Genomic DNA, 16,114 nt, shown 5'->3' on the forward strand with positions numbered 1-16,114 from the left:
GGATCGTGACTTTTGACATGTTGACACCATGTCGACACCCTGTGTCATGTACATGAGGTCGGAGGACCTTCTCATGTTGTGATCTACACACGGCCACGCCATGTTCCAGAGTCCAGAATCCAGACGGGTTCAGTAATATGTATTATGTAATGTAGTGGCATATGCTACGCACACGTATCTAGTGGCTTACCATAGTCAACTTGCATTCTTTTTTCTTCTTCTGTCCAGGTATTATATTGCAAGAGAACAGCAGGTGCGCTTTCACGATTGGTACGAATGGAAAGCGCACCAGCTTTTTGCTTGAAGTGGGTTTGATGCAACTGTCCGCCTTTATATATCTCTCTTTTTTGCAATCCTCAACGTACAGTCAACAAATCCGTTCACAGTTTTGCGTTTTAGCAGCATAATCGGCATTTTCTTACATGGATCATGGATTTTATTTGGAATGTACTTTTTTTTACAAACATAAATAATAAACTGTCAAGTGATGATCCCAGATCCCACAATAAAAAGATTCGAAACTTCAAAAAAGGAAGAAGAAGAGTTTGGATCAGTACTGTACTCACTAGTGTTTCAAGCCCATATAGCAAGCATGGACATCAGCGCCGCCCCGACCAGCAACGACACGCTGACGATGACCTGCAGCCTTCCATTGTTCTGCACCCTAGGGTTCATGAAGTCTTCGGCCAAAAGGTCGACGAGGGCCATGTAGTTCAGGATACCAGCCGCTGCGGCGTTGAGGACCCCTTCGACGATGAGGGCCCTGGGGCTGTTCTCGTTGTAGGTGGAGGAGATGCCGATGCCGATCACAACCCCGACCGGCGTGGTGAGCGAGAAGAAGAGGGCCATTGTCAACATGGACTTGAGACGGAACTTGGCCTGTACGAACCCAAGAATTTTCATCATACCAATAAATAATCATTATTATATCCTTATGTGATTTGCTTAAACCCTAATCTTATGAAAATGAAAGCACTGTCCAAATGTATTTTTTTCGCTTGGCTTATTATGCACGTCAGACCGATTAGCGCGTGGATGATGACGGCCACATAACACCTAGTTCCTCCTTAGCTAAATCGGCGCACAACATATTAATAGTGGAAGTTGCCAGTTTGCCACAGTGGCTTGGCCAGACAAATACATCCACCTGCAAGCCTGAGCCCAAGCCACTATATGGCGCATTGGACGACCTCTTTTGCCATAACAGCTGAAAGATGCCAATGAAGGGTACGCTGTCTATGATCGATCACCCTCATAATTGTATTTTTTTTAGTAAAATACACCGGCGGTACGTAAACTTGGCGTCGAGTGTCATTAGGTCCTCAAACTCCTAAAATGCACATTGAAATCCCTAAATTTACTAATCTATTCACGTAAGGTCCAAATGGCACTTGCTTAAGTTAAACGCCTACGTGTGTCATGACATGGCGTGGTGTGGGACCCTCACCCTTTCTTCTTCCTCCCTAGCTCTCTCCCACGCACTTGCAGAGCAGCAGGAGGAGGCTCGCATTGAGGCGGCCGGTGGCCGTGCGCAGGCGGCCCAGCACGAGTGGAACCGCGAAAGCCGCCACCCTGCCGGAGCGGTTGGAGGCGGCCCAGAGGAGAGGACGGTAGCCGAGACCCCGATCAGTGCAAGTGAATAGCGGTCGCGGCCACAAGCGGATGGGGGCGGAAGCCGCGACCAGCGTGGGGGATGGCGGCCGCGGCCGCGGTTTAGTGCGAGCGAACGAGGACCAAGGCCCCGGCCAGCACAGGTGGACGGTGGAGGCGGCCGTGACCTCGCGTGAGCCGACGGGCCAAAGCCGCAGATGTATGCCCACGCCGAGTCGGCTCAAGGCGAGCGCAGTGGCCAGGTCCGTGATGCCCACACCCATGATGACGGCGTTCACCTCCAACAGCCGCGGCATTGCTGAGGTAGCTGCAGGGCGGAAGCGTCGGCATCCAGGACACCGTGGATCGGAGGAGGAGAGGAGGAGGAGCACTGGTGGAGCTAGGGAGAAGACATGGAGGTGGCCAGTCGGGGCTGCGGGCCTCGCTCGACCCCACACCCGTCCGCCGTGCTGTCGTAGCTCGCCCCGACCTCGCCCCTTTTACCACCACTTGCCCTGACCTCACTATTGCTCGCTCCGACCTCGCCCCACCGGGGCCACCGTTGCATGACCTCAGGTTGCCACGGGGCCACCTGCGCGCGAGCTCGAGCACCCCCCGCCTGCAAGCGCCCTTGAGCTCGAGCACCTCCCCGCCGGCGACAATCCAGGCAATGGAGGGAGGGAGAGAGAGAGAGAGAGAGAGAGAGAGAGAGAGAGAGAGAGAGAGAGAGAGAGAGAGAGAGAGAGAGAGCGGGGGGGGGAGGGAGATAAGGTATTAGGGCCACCTCAACGCATAGTCAGCACGCCACTTATGCAGTTTAATGTAGGTTATGAAGATTTGGACCTCACCTGATCGATTAGCAAATTTATGTGCTCCAATGTGCATTTTAGAAGTTTCGGGACTTGAGTGACACTCGCTGCTAAGTTCATGTACTCGCCAGTGCATTTTACTTTTTTTTTTACTCTGTCTGCTTTCCTTGATATATATCTCCTGAGCTTGGAAACTTGCAGCACCTCAATATTTTTTGCTGGTGTCTCACTGTATAACATGTGTGAGTCTGAGAGCCACATGCCAATGAAGGTATGCATAAATTCTAAAAATGACAAGAAATTGGGTGATCAATTGTACAGGTTCTGTCATTTCCTGTTTGGATTGATGGTATTCCAGGCTCAGGGAACATTATTCTAAGATCTAGTTCAGACTTGAGCTAATTTTCTTAAATTTTCAATGGAATATCCCCAATCCACGCAGGCGAATTAATTAGGATCATCACATGCTTGAAATATTATTGTTGAACATTGATTTAAATAATCAGTAGGATTTTTTTTTGAAGTTACTGAAATATACATCAGAACTGCAAAGTCACACACTCTCGCTCACTCTTTTTTTTGTCATGTACTCCATCCATTCCAAATTGTAGTTTGTTTTGACTTTTCTAAGTTTATAGTATTATTATACATCTAGATATAGTGTATTTCTAGTCTAAAATAGCTAAAACGACATACAATTTGAAACGGAGAGAGTAATATACTTGACCAATAAAAGAGTGATGCAATGACTGGGCTTGAGTAGAAATTTAGGGGGGTGCGGGGGCGGGGATCGGAGAGCCTGCAACGGGGCTCAAGAGAAACAAGTTGCAATAAGATGTTGTACCCTAGCTTATGATCCATCTGTAAGAGGTGAGAAGACGGTGCCAAAGGCGCTCTTCGAAGGTAATGGATGTGTCTGGGGAGTGTTTTAGGTGGTAAAGGGGGCGATGTATAGGAGACCAGGGACAAAAGAGAAAAAAAAAGCAGGTCTATTGTGCCCTAACATAATTTTTGAAATTAAGCTTGGTCTAATGAAGTAATGATTGTATTGAGCACCTATTTAATCGTACAGTGTTTACAGCTAGCGTCTCAAGTACTACTGTTGTTGTTGGAGGTATGCCCTAGAGGCAATCATAGAGATGATGATATTCCATTTGTATCCATGATTTGTATATTGTGTTCATTGAATATCCATTAAAGGCTACTTGAATTGATTTGCAATTATGTGAATTGTATGTGAAACTCTTTACTTGTATGGTTATTCTAAAGTTGTCCCTAGTCGGAGTTCATGTGAGGACACACATGAATATTAGACTAGCACATGTATTAGTTGATGACTATGTTTCACAAGTCATGGACATGGAGATGTTGAACTAATAATGTGGACACATGTGGAGACATGTGTTAGGACTGACCCAACACGAGAAGTAGTTCTCTCTTTAAACAACATATACGCTTTGTCCTTAGACCTGAGATTGTCGCATGTATTCTAGATGTGGATTGACCTACTTAGGGGCTATCAAACGCTACGCCGTAACAGGGTAGTTATAAAGGTAGCTTTCGGGTTTGTCAAGAAGCATGCTATGAGACATGGTCAATCAAGATGGGATTTGCCCCTCTCTGATTGAGAGTGATATCTCTGGGCCCCTCGAGTGATCGGATCCGAAAATGCATGGCCATGCTACGTACGGTTAAGAGTTAACCTACAAAGGGATTCCGAATCACAGGATCGAGAAAGAGCGGTCGGCTTGAAGCTAGACCAAATATCGTGAGGCAAAGGGAATAGCATGTATATTATGTTGTGATGGTTCGTCTGATATGATCTTCGTATGCGTATAGGAGTTGGCACGTCTTGCTAGAGGCCGCTACCGACTATTGGGCCGAGTAGGAGTACTCGGGCCATGTCTATACGTATCCGAACCCATAGGGTCACACACTTAAGGGGCTGGAAGCCCAATTCGGATCTGATCCGAGTTGGATTAGGTTTAGGAGTACTAATGGGCCTCGGATCCAGAGGCCCATCAGGAACCCCTATAAATAGAGGGGTGGGGGCGCCCTAGGGTTTCACACCTTTTGGCTGAACACACTTGCCGCGCCTCCCACGCCCTCGCTTGTTGCAACTCGCGGATCTAGCAGTCCGGCTTGCGACGCTTCCTCCCTGCACGTGTGGATACCTTGGAGGTGTTGCGCCTGCAGCACTTGGACGAGCCATCGACGAGCCGCCGACGAGCCACGACGAGCCGACGACGAGCCGCGGCACCGGAGGCGATCTTGCTGCACGTGGACGAGCTGCTGGGGAGCTGCTGGACGTGATCGACTACGTACGACTACGTTGATCGACTACGTACGACTACGTGATCGTCTTCTCTGCACCGACGCATATCTACATCTTCCGCACCAGTAGTGCGTCGAGTGGTAATCCCGTGATCCTTATACGGCAGTTCTTCCTGGTTATACGCGGTAGAAAATTTTGATTTGCGCTAGCGTAGCCTACCTCGTATCCCAACAGTGGTATCAAGAGCCGTAGCTGCTTAGTTTTGGATTCGGGATGTGTGCATATGGAGATATGCGAGTTCTCTGTTTGATCTATGTCCTGATTTCGTGCCCTTGCTGCAATGGTAGTGTAACGACATACTCCTACCGGTCGGTTTCCGCCATCGGAGTTAAGTGATACACGTAAACCCAGTTGCAGTGAGGGAAGATCAATATGATTGGTCGAATCGAGATCCAGGGTCATACGCCAGGCGCATTAGATGTGCTATAGTAGATGGGATCTACTGCCGGGGTCGGGATTTTGCCGTATGCGCATGCTGCGGTAAATCAGCCGTAACTTTTCGGTACGATCTCGGATCGGGGCGATTTCTATACGAAAATTGATCTACAGAAAAAGTTACACATGAAATTCAACCGCTTTGCCGTTTTCGGCGAAATTAGATTTCCCAAATTCGGCTTGGAAGATGGAGTTTCGGGCCTCCGAAGTTTGGAACGTTAGGACGCCTAACTCTCTTTTGCAGGATGTATGTATATATCTTGTGATCAGTATGGCCCCCTTGTGTATGTGATGCATGTGTGTAACTCATTCGTGACCTGCGTGTCACGCGTACGGCAACACGGCAGGAGCCATATGTGTTGTCACTTTAATGTATTTAATGGTCTGCGTACCAATCTGTGATGATCTAAGCAACTGTGTAATCTTCATTACTAGATTCTTTACTAGCTATTAGGCGTAATAGCATGCTCTAGTTCTTGGAGGACTCATCACCAGAAGGATGGCGCACATAGAACATGGAGATGGAGATCACCATGGTGAACAGGTTCTATGGAGATGGAGATCACCATATGAAAACGGGCCATACTGTGTCACAAGCTGTGTGAATGCTATTCTATTTATGTTTTACTTTCTGCATGCTGTGATGTTAGAAGTAGAACGATCCCTCGCAAAGTTTAAGTTAGTATGCCCTCCCAACTAAAACTTGCACCGTCCCATGTCTTGTACAATTAGTGGTGGGTCTATGAAAATAGGGTGCCACTAGTTTTCCTTGACTAGACGGGTTTGTGTCGGACACTTACACGCATAAGGGTTGGTTAGCTTAACGAGGTCATCTTAACGGTTAAGGACCTTGGGGCATAAAGGTTGGGCGCCGAGACATAGAGATGTCACCCAACAACAGGAGTCATATGTTGATATGATTAGCAAAAGTTGCTTACCGATCTACCTCGTTTGCTAGCGTTGATGCTAAAGCTCACTAGTGGACTTGTTAGTTGTGGATCCTGAATCACTAAGTTTCAATAGAGGGATATTGATTTTAGTGGGAGTAGATTCTGTTAAAATAGTTTAAAGTAATTTGCTCTATCATGGATACGTTTGTCTTAGTGTATTTTGCATTACTTTTGTTGTAGATTAAATGGCACCTAGCAACACCACCGCATCGTTTGCTTTGCGTTCAGTCCTTGAGAAGGACAAATTGAATGGAACAAACTACTCGGATTGGATCCGTAACCTGAGAATTGTTCTCAGGGCTGAGAAAAAGGAAGATGTTCTAGACACCCCACTACCACCAGTACCTGCTGATGATGCATCTGCTGCCGTTAAGGCTGCTTACAAGAAGGCATTTGATGCTAATCTTGAGGTAAGCTGCCTTATGCTTGCTTGCATGGAACCCGAGCTGCAGATGCAGTTCGAAACAAATCATGAGGCTTACGATATGATCGTGGCGCTCAAGGACATGTTCCAGACACAGGCTAGGACCGAAAGGTTCAATGTGTCCAAAGCCTTTCTGGAGTGCAAGTTAGCAGAAGGCGCAGCAGTAGGACCACATGTAATCAAGATGGTTGGTTACACTCAGCGATTGGAGAAGCTGGGCTTCCCAATGGGCAAAGAGTTGGCCACTGACTTCATTCTCTCATCTCTTCCGCCTAGCTATGGGAACTTCATCTCGAACTACCATATGCATGGGACGGAGAAGGGTCTGAATGAGCTGTGTGGTATGCTCAAGACAGCAGAGGTAGACATTAAGAAAAGCGCTAGTACCAGCCATGTGATGGCTGTACAGAACAAGCCTACTTTTAAGAAGAAGGGCAATTCTTGGAAGAAGAAGGGCAAGGCTGGAACGTCCAAGCCAAACCCACCGCCCAAGGCTAAAGCTGGACCTGCTCCAGATAAAGAGTGCTTTTACTGTCATGAACTTGGTCACTGGAAGAGAAACTGCAAGCAGTACCTAGCTTCGTTGAAGAACGGCGGAAGTAAGAGTACTTCTACCTCAGGTACGCTTGTTGTTTATGTTATAGACAACATATTTCTCGCTGATACAGTTATTAATTCTTGGGTATTTGATACCGGATCGGTTGCTCATATTTGCAATTCGATGCAGGGAATGATAAGAAGTAGAAGCGTGGAAAGAGGAGAAGTTGATATCCGCGTGGGCAATAATGCAAGAGTTGCTGCTTTGACCGTCGGGACGATGCAACTCCACCTCCCGTCAGGATTTATTATGGAGTTGAATAATTGTTATTTTGTTCCTAGTTTAAGTCGAAACATTTTATCTCCTTCATGTTTGATGAAGGATGGTTATTCATTTGCGAGTGAAAACAATGGTTGTGTGATCTCTAAGAATAATATGTTTATGGCTTTTGCACCCATTGTGAATGGATTGTTTGTTTTAAATCTTGATGGTTCACCTGTCTGTAATGTAAGTGCTAAAAGGCCTCGGCCTAATGATTTGAGTCCTACCTACTTGTGGCATTGTCGTTTGGGTCATATAAGTGATAAGCGCATGAAGAAGCTCCATTCTGATGGACTTCTAACTTCGTTTGATTTTGAATCATACGAGACATGTGAGGCTTGCTTGCTAGGCAAGATGACCAAGATGCCTTTCACAGGATTTCCTGAGAGAGCAGTAGACTTGTTGGAACTCGTACATAGTGATGTATGCGGACCAATGAGCACGACGGCTAGAGGAGGATTCCAATACTTCATAACTTTCACTGATGATTTTAGTAGATATGGCTATGTCTACTTGATGAGGCACAAGTCTGAAACCTTTGAAAAGTTCAAGGAATTTCAGAATGAAGTTGAAAATCAGCGTGGCAAGAAAATTAAGGCCTTACGATCTGATCGTGGAGGCGAATATTTGAGCCACGAGTTTAGCAATCATCTAAAGAGTTGCGGAATTGTTCCACAACTTACGCCGCCTGGAACACCTCAGAGAAATGGTGTGTCCGAGCGACGTAATCGAACTTTGTTAGACATGGTTCGATCAATGATGAGCCAGTCGGACCTACCGTTGTCATTTTGGGGATACGCTCTAGAAACAGCAGCTTTCACACTTAATAGGGTACCATCTAAATCCGTAGTTAAGACACCATATGAGATGTGGACTGGAAAGGTTCCTAGTTTGTCTTTTCTAAAGATTTGGGGATGTGAAGTGTTTGTCAAGCGACTTCAGTCAGACAAGATCACACCCAAGTCGGATAAGTGCATTTTCGTGGGATATCCAAAGGAAACTTTGGGATATTATTTCTACAACCGATCAGAAGGCAAAGTGTTTGTCGCTCGGAACGGGGTTTTCCTAGAGAAAGAGTTTCTCAAAGGAGAAAAGAGTGGAAAGACAGTGCATCTTGAAGAAGTTCAAGATGAGCCAATCGGGCAAGAATCAATGAGTGATGCTAACGTAGCAGAACAAGTTGAGATACCCATGGCAAGAGAAGCACCGCCACAACCACGAAGGTCGGCAAGGCTCCGCGAAATGCGAGAAATATTATTGTTGGACAATGATGAGCCTGCGACATATGCAGAAGCAATGATGGACCCAGACTCCGAAAAATGGCAGAGTGCCATGCAATCCGAAATAAAGTCCATGGGAGACAATCAAGTTTGGAACTTGGTTGACCCGGCTGATGGTGTTAAAGCCATAGAGTGCAAGTGGATCTATAAGAAGAAAAAGGACATGGATGGAAATGTTCACATCTACAAAGCACGACTTGTCGCAAAAGGTTTTCGACAAGTTCAAGGAGTTGACTACGACGAGACCTTCTCGCCCGTAGTGATGCTTAAGTCCATTCGGATTATTCTAGCTATAGCTGCATATTTCGATTATGAGATATGGCAGATGGATGTCAAGACAGCTTTCCTGAATGGAAACCTAGCTGAGGACGTGTATATGATACAGCCCGAGGGTTTTGTCGATCCGAAAAATGCTGGAAAGGTATGCAAGCTTCAGAGATCCATTTATGGATTGAAGCAAGCATCTAGGAGTTGGAACATTCGTTTTGATGAAGTAGTCAAAGGGTTTGACTTCACCAAGAATGAAGAAGAGTCTTGTGTTTACAAGAAGGTTAGTGGGAGCTCTGTAGTATTTCTAATCTTATATGTGGATGACATATTACTGATTGGAAATAACATTCCTATGCTTGAGTCCGTAAAGACTTCACTGAAAAATAGTTTTTCGATGAAGGACTTAGGGGAAGCGGCATATATTCTGGGTATTAAGATCTATAGAGATAGATCGAGAAGGCTTATAGGTTTAAGCCAAGATACTTACATTGACAAAGTGTTGAAGCGGTTCAGCATGGAAGAGGCAAAGAAAGGGTTCTTGCCTATGTCACATGGCATACATCTCAGCAAGACTCAGTGTCCTTCGACTGCTGATGAGTGGGATCGCATGAGTAGAGTGCCATATGCCTCGGCTATTGGATCTATCATGTATGCAATGATAAGTACTCGCCCAGATGTTTCATATGCGCTAAGTATGACAAGCAGACATCAATCTGATCCAGGTGAGAGTCACTGGACAGCGGTGAAAAATATTCTTAAGTACTCGAGAAGAACTAAAGATATGTTCCTCGTCTATGGAGGTCAGGAGGAGCTCGTTGTAACAGGTTACACCGATGCTAGTTTCCAAACCGACAGAGATGATTCAAAGTCACAATCAGGATTTGTGTTCACGCTAAATGGTGGTGCTGTTAGTTGGAAGAGTTCCAAGCAGGAGACGGTGGCCGATTCTACGACAGAAGCCGAGTACATCGCGGCTTCGGAAGCCGCGAAGGAAGGTGTTTGGATAAGGAATTTCCTCATTGAGCTTGGTGTGTTCCCGAATGCGTCCAGCCCATTGAATCTCTACTGTGATAACAATGGGGCAATTGCGCAAGCAAAGGAGCCAAGGAACCACCAGAAGAACAAACACGTAATGCGGCGATTTCATCTCATTCGAGACTTCGTTAACCGGGGTGAGATCAAGATATGCAAAATACACACGGATCTGAACATTTCTGATCCGTTGACAAAACCACTCCCGCAGGCTAAGCATGATGCGCATGTAAGAGCTATGGGTATTAGGTACCTTCTAGATTGACTCTAGTGCAAGTGGGAGACTGTTGGAGGTATGCCCTAGAGGCAATCATAGAGATGATGATATTCCATTTGTATCCATGATTTGTATATTGTGTTCATTGAATATCCATTAAAGGCTACTTGAATTGATTTGCAATTATGTGAATTGTATGTGAAACTCTTTACTTGTATGGTTATTCTAAAGTTGTCCCTAGTTGGAGTTCATGTGAGGACACACATGAATATTAGACTAGCACATGTATTAGTTGATGACTATGTTTCACAAGTCATGGACATGGAGATGTTGAACTAATAATGTGGACACATGTGGAGACATGTGTTAGGACTGACCCAACACGAGAAGTAGTTCTCTCTTTAAACAACATATACGCTTTGTCCTTAGACCTGAGATTGTCGCATGTATTCTAGATGTGGATTGACCTACTTAGGGGCTATCAAACGCTACGCCGTAACAGGGTAGTTATAAAGGTAGCTTTCGGGTTTGTCAAGAAGCATGCTATGAGACATGGTCAATCAAGATGGGATTTGCCCCTCTCTGATTGAGAGTGATATCTCTGAGCCCCTCGAGTGATCGGATCCGAAAATGCATGGCCATGCTACGTACGGTTAAGAGTTAACCTACAAAGGGATTCCGAATCACAGGATCGAGAAAGAGCGGTCGGCTTGAAGCTAGACCAAATATCGTGAGGCAAAGGGAATAGCATGTATATTATGTTGTGATGGTTCGTCTGATATGATCTTCGTATGCGTATAGGAGTTGGCACGTCTTGCTAGAGGCCGCTACCGACTATTGGGCCGAGTAGGAGTACTCGGGCCATGTCTATACGTATCCGAACCCATAGGGTCACACACTTAAGGGGCTGGAAGCCCAATTCGGATCTGATCCGAGTTGGATTAGGTTTAGGAGTACTAATGGGCCTCGGATCCAGAGGCCCATCAGGAACCTCTATAAATAGAGGGGTGGGGGCGCCCTAGGGTTTCACACCTTTTGGCTGAACACACTTGCCGCGCCTCCCACGCCCTCGCTTGTTGCAACTCGCGGATCTAGCAGTCCGGCTTGCGACGCTTCCTCCCTGCACGTGTGGATACCTTGGAGGTGTTGCGCCTGCAGCACTTGGACGAGCCATCGACGAGCCGCCGACGAGCCACGACGAGCCGACGACGAGCCGCGGCACCGGAGGCGATCTTGCTGCACGTGGACGAGCTGCTGGGGAGCTGCTGGACGTGATCGACTACGTACGACTACGTTGATCGACTACGTACGACTACGTGATCGTCTTCTCTGCACCGACGCATATCTACATCTTCCGCACCAGTAGTGCGTCGAGTGGTAATCCCGTGATCCTTATACGGCAGTTCTTCCTGGTTATACGCGGTAGAAAATTTTGATTTGCGCTAGCGTAGCCTACCTCGTATCCCAACAGTTGTAAGCTTTGGTAGTTCGTATGTAGCACTGTAGACAGTAAATCAAAGCGTATACCTGCACAATGCATCCTCCAAGCCCTATTCCTTCGAAGAACTGATGAAACGTCAGCGCTGCAACAAGCGGTCTGATCGTGCTGGGACTCTCAGATGCACCTACAGACATCCCGATGATCACAGAATGCACTATGATCCCCAGCTCGAGCACCTGCTTGAGGACATTCATGCAATACAAGCCAAGGACATATACATCCATATGAGCAAACGCACGTGCAGCATGATCAAGTACATATATGAGTTATTATACTCCGTTGGATTCATGGACAGGGATGATGATAAATCGATCAGAACCTGCGCGATGACGCGGTGGCGGATGAGCTGCGCGCCGCCGCCGTCGGCGTTGGACGTCGACGCCATCACGGACACGACGCCGTGCGCGTGGCCGTGCCCGCCGTGCGCATGGTCTGAAGCCTCCACGTCCCCGATAACGGGCGCGGCGGCGGTCTTGGCGCTGTGCGCGCGCTGGAAGTATCCCGTGGCGATCGTGTCGACGACGAGCGTGGCGATGGCTGCGAGCATGGCGACGAGGCCCGTGAACGGGAACTTCTGCCACGGCCCGTCGACGAGGCACGGCGAGCCGAGCTTCTCGAAGGCGTCCGGGAGGATGTGCACGAACGCCGTGGCGAGGATGACCCCGGCCGCGAAGGCCTTGACGGCGATGAAGAGATCGGTGTCCGGGCGGAGAGCCGGGAACCTCCGGCCCAGCGAGGGGATCGCGCAGCCCACAGAGCTGGCGACGAGGATGCAGAAGATGGCGACGATCTTGAGCGTCAGCGCCCTCGCCTTGTCGCTGTCTTCGTCGGTGGAGGCCTCACATTCGCAGTCGGCGACCGCGAGCAGCGGGAGCGTGGCGACGGCCAGGAGGCAGAAGACTGCAGAAAGCTTGAGATCGGGAGCCATGTTTTAGTGTAGACCGAGAGCTAGGAACAACGGTGATGGACAGTATGGTTGTATGGCTGTATGCCTGTATACAACTACAAGTATATATGAAGCAGTCCTTGCTAGAGCTTGATCATGGATGTACTAAGAAAATGAAAAGGGAATATGAGACGAATGTTAATTAAACATAGTAATCGCGTGGAAATTTTCTGGAGAAGTAATAACACGGCATCGAATCGTTAAGTCCTGCCAACATGTCAAAATTTTAATTAGCAAATGGATTTGGTCATGGGCTCGCAGCTCGCTCATTGGGTGGCTAGATACAATCTGAGCACAAATTATTGGCAATTTGGAGCGCGAGCTGCATGGCTGCATATGGTACGTAATTTTGCAGTTATCCATAGTCTACCACCGTTTTCCTTGATGGATACTTTGCACACACATCAATTCGTCCTTAACAATCAGCTTCTCCAAGATCTCCGAGGCGCCAGTCACCGTGCTCTCTTGCATCGATGATCGATCCCTCTTTTCTTGGAACCGAACGAATCTCTACGATCACTGACACACGCCGTTCTCGGTCTTCACGTGGAGTAGAGACCAGCGAGCAGTCAGAACTCGGATAAACGTGTTCAAAGATTACGGACTCTGCAATTATCTCGTATGATACTGCTCTTGCAGTACTGTCACTCCAGCGCTCTCTGCCAGCTCCTCAGATCCATTCATCGGGTCAACGCCGCCCCATCGCCGCCACCAATCATCCGCCCCGGCCCTGTCCATGTCTGATTGGCGCTCCGTCATGTACGCCTCCCTGGGATGAGATGCCGTTTAAAAATTTCGGGGTCAAACGAGCATACAGAAATTGTCGTCGAGAGATGTCAGAATGTCGACATACAATTTGGGCAGCACGCGACACGGAAGGCAGTGATTCGGCAGATAACCTGGTCACATCAAATATTTATATACTAATTAAGAGTATTAAATATAGGTTAATTACAAAATTAATTGTAGAAATGAAGAATAATTCGCGAGATGAATCCATTAAACCTAATTAATTCATAATTAGCACATATTAATTATAGTATCACATGGTCAAATCATGGATTGATTAGGACATGATTAGCACATATTAATTAACCTATATTTAATACTCCTAATTAGTATCTAAATATTCGATGTGACAGGTATTAAACTTTAGTCCCTGGAACCAAACATTCCCTTAGTTTTCTTAGGGTTTCATGTGGCACGACGTATCTGGAGTCGCTATATCCAGTAAAATGTACTTCTTCCTTTTAGTTATGGTTTGATTAGTGTAGTTGTCAAGAATGATGAGTCAATACTACGGCAAATGAATTTGTTTTCTATGCGCGTAAGGCTCGGATGGTTGCGCGAGAGGACACGAAGTTTATACTGGTTCGGGTAGGAATAGCCTTATGTCCAGTGTGGGATGCTGCTCGTGTTACTCACGCAGAGTTTGTAGTAGTGGTTACAAACGGGCGAGAGAGGGAAGCTGGTCCCAAGTCTCTATGGGTGTGCACTGATGCTCATACGGAAGGGTTGCGAGTTGGGCGTTTTGGTTGCTTGAGAGTCGTCCCTGTCTCGGGCCTCCTGGTCCTCCTTTTATAGCGCAAGGAGGGCGCAGAAGTTACAATCGAGCCAGGAACTGAAGGCAAGTGAAGAAGGTGAGCAAGAAAGTAACAGCGCAGGGAGAAAGACTGGGCCCCCGGGGTCGTCGCTTTCCTTTCCGGTCTCTGTCCCCTGTCAGCAGGACCACCGGAGGGGGATGGTTGTCTGTCCCCGGTCGGCCGTTGTAGCCGGGCATGCGATATATGCATGGCGACCGTCCGCTGTAGCCATGCATGATGATGATGATGTCCGGCCGCCGCAGTTGTGACCTCTGTAGCCTCGCGTGATGACCGGGAGGCGCGGCCAACATGCCCCTGCCGCTGGGCCATGCGGGAAACCGGGCAGTGCTCCCTCCGTTGCTAGGCGGCATGGGCGATGAGTGCCCTACGATGAACGTGACAGGGAAGAGTTAGGATGGTGCCGCTATAGCCACATGCGGTCATGGCTACAGTGTACCGCCCGAAGACTGTGGCGGATCACGCCGAGGAGCGCGGGCGCCTTTCTGCGTGTCAGAGCCGCATTCCAGGTAGGCGCCCCACAGGTCGCATTTATGGCGAGATCGGTGGGGGCCCATGAGATCCGCGCTCCCGTCTGCTGGTCTGCGCCCACCCTCGGGCGAGGCGAATCCCTGTCTTGTGGCCCTGGATGCGCCCGACCCCTAGCGCCTGGGGTCGGGCGAGGCGGAGCCTTGCAGCGAGGGGTCAGGCGCGTCCGACCCTAGGACCATGGGTCAGGCGAGGTGAAACTCTATCTTGTGGGTCCGGATCCGCCCGACCCCTTGCGCCCAGGGTCGGGCGAGGCGGAGACCCGCCGCGAGGGGTCGGGCACGTCCGACCCCTCCCGCCTAGGGGTCGGGCAAGGCGGAACTCGCTCGGCTAGGATGAGGAGCGGCCTCGGGGGGTCGGGCGTGTCCGGCCCCTTGACCCGAGGGTCGGGCCAAGTTGGCGGAGGTTACTATTGCTGGAGGTAGGCCCGGGCCCTTATGATCGTCGTTTACGAAGTATAAGGAAGTCGTTAATATTTCCCCCCAACAGTAGCCCCCGAGCCTTTGGTGGAGCAAAAAATGCTCCTCCAGAGGATGTATTCATCGTTCTTCAAGGATTTTTGTTTGTTCTGCAACCTGCATTTGATCAGGGAGAAAAATTTTCGCTCGTTCGGTTTGGCCGAGGAGTTTTGGGTAGGCAGGGAGTTCCGAGGATGGCTCGGTTTGGGAAGATTCCCTATCATTTCGACGACCACTCCTGCTCCAAGACTCCAAATTGTGACCACACGCGTGGTTGTTTGGTTGCGATGCCAGCCCCCGAGCCCGCGCGCGTTGCACAAGACCGATCGAGAGGTTGGATCGACTTTTGATTGTTACCCCTCCAGCGTCCGTTCGCTAGGATGGAGGGGGTGAGCTATGCCACGTTATCCTCGTTGGACGAACCGTGGTGCTCGTTGAGCTACGAATGGGTCAGTTCGAGTGGAGTCCCGGTCCCCGTTCGGGGGGGTCCGGCTTGGGCCAAGCTGGTGGCGTACTCCAAATTCCGGATGGCCAGTTCATATAGTTCCCGGGTCCGTTCGATTGGATCCGGGGGCTCGTTGCCTTTCTTTGGGGAAAAACCATGAACTTAAACACCAGTCCGGACTCGAATGTGAAGTCGGGACGCCCTTGGCTTTCGCTCGCCTGGGTGGTGGCCGCTAGCGGACCCGTCCCTTCTCACCCCTTGCTCGGGAGCGTCCTGGGGCAACTGTCGAACCCTGCGGTGGGCTAGCCTTTGAACCCCTGGACCGTAATGGGCCGTAGGAGCGTTTTCAGCTCCATATCCCTTTTTTACTTGTTGGTGGGCCCTAGGCCGTACGTGGAAGAAGTCACGCGCGTGCATCCTCTGGGAGGTGAAGT

The 16,114-nt window shown here is 48.8% G+C and overlaps 1 protein-coding gene across 1 annotated transcript; it reads right to left on the reverse strand.

Annotated features, from left to right (window-relative positions):
- Nucleotides 1-310: 310 nt before the first annotated feature.
- LOC117847351 (zinc transporter 9) lies at nt 311-12,766 on the reverse strand. The gene is made up of 3 exons (XM_034728542.2): nt 12,022-12,766; nt 11,729-11,878; nt 311-879 (listed from the first exon to the last, which is right to left on the reverse strand). Exons 1-3 carry the CDS (start codon nt 12,628-12,630, stop codon nt 574-576), a joined length of 1,065 nt encoding a protein of 354 aa, XP_034584433.1. The 5' UTR covers nt 12,631-12,766; the 3' UTR covers nt 311-573.
- Between the last annotated feature and the right edge of the window lie 3,348 nt (nt 12,767-16,114).

Source organism: Setaria viridis, chromosome 3, assembly GCF_005286985.2.
Source record: "Setaria viridis chromosome 3, Setaria_viridis_v4.0, whole genome shotgun sequence".
In the NCBI taxonomy this organism is placed as follows: Eukaryota; Viridiplantae; Streptophyta; class Magnoliopsida; order Poales; family Poaceae; genus Setaria; species Setaria viridis.

Excerpts from the sequence above, each read along its gene's own strand:
- LOC117847351 (XM_034728542.2), bottom strand. The coding sequence starts at position 12,630 with ATGGCTCCCGATCTCAAGCTTTCTGCAGTCTTCTGCCTCCTGGCCGTC. Across the intron at positions 11,879-12,021 it reads GCCACCGCGTCATCGCGCAG|GTGCTCGAGCTGGGGATCAT; the intron begins GTTCTGATCGAT and ends GTCCTCAAGCAG. Across the intron at positions 880-11,728 it reads TTGGAGGATGCATTGTGCAG|GCCAAGTTCCGTCTCAAGTC; the intron begins GTATACGCTTTG and ends GGGTTCGTACAG.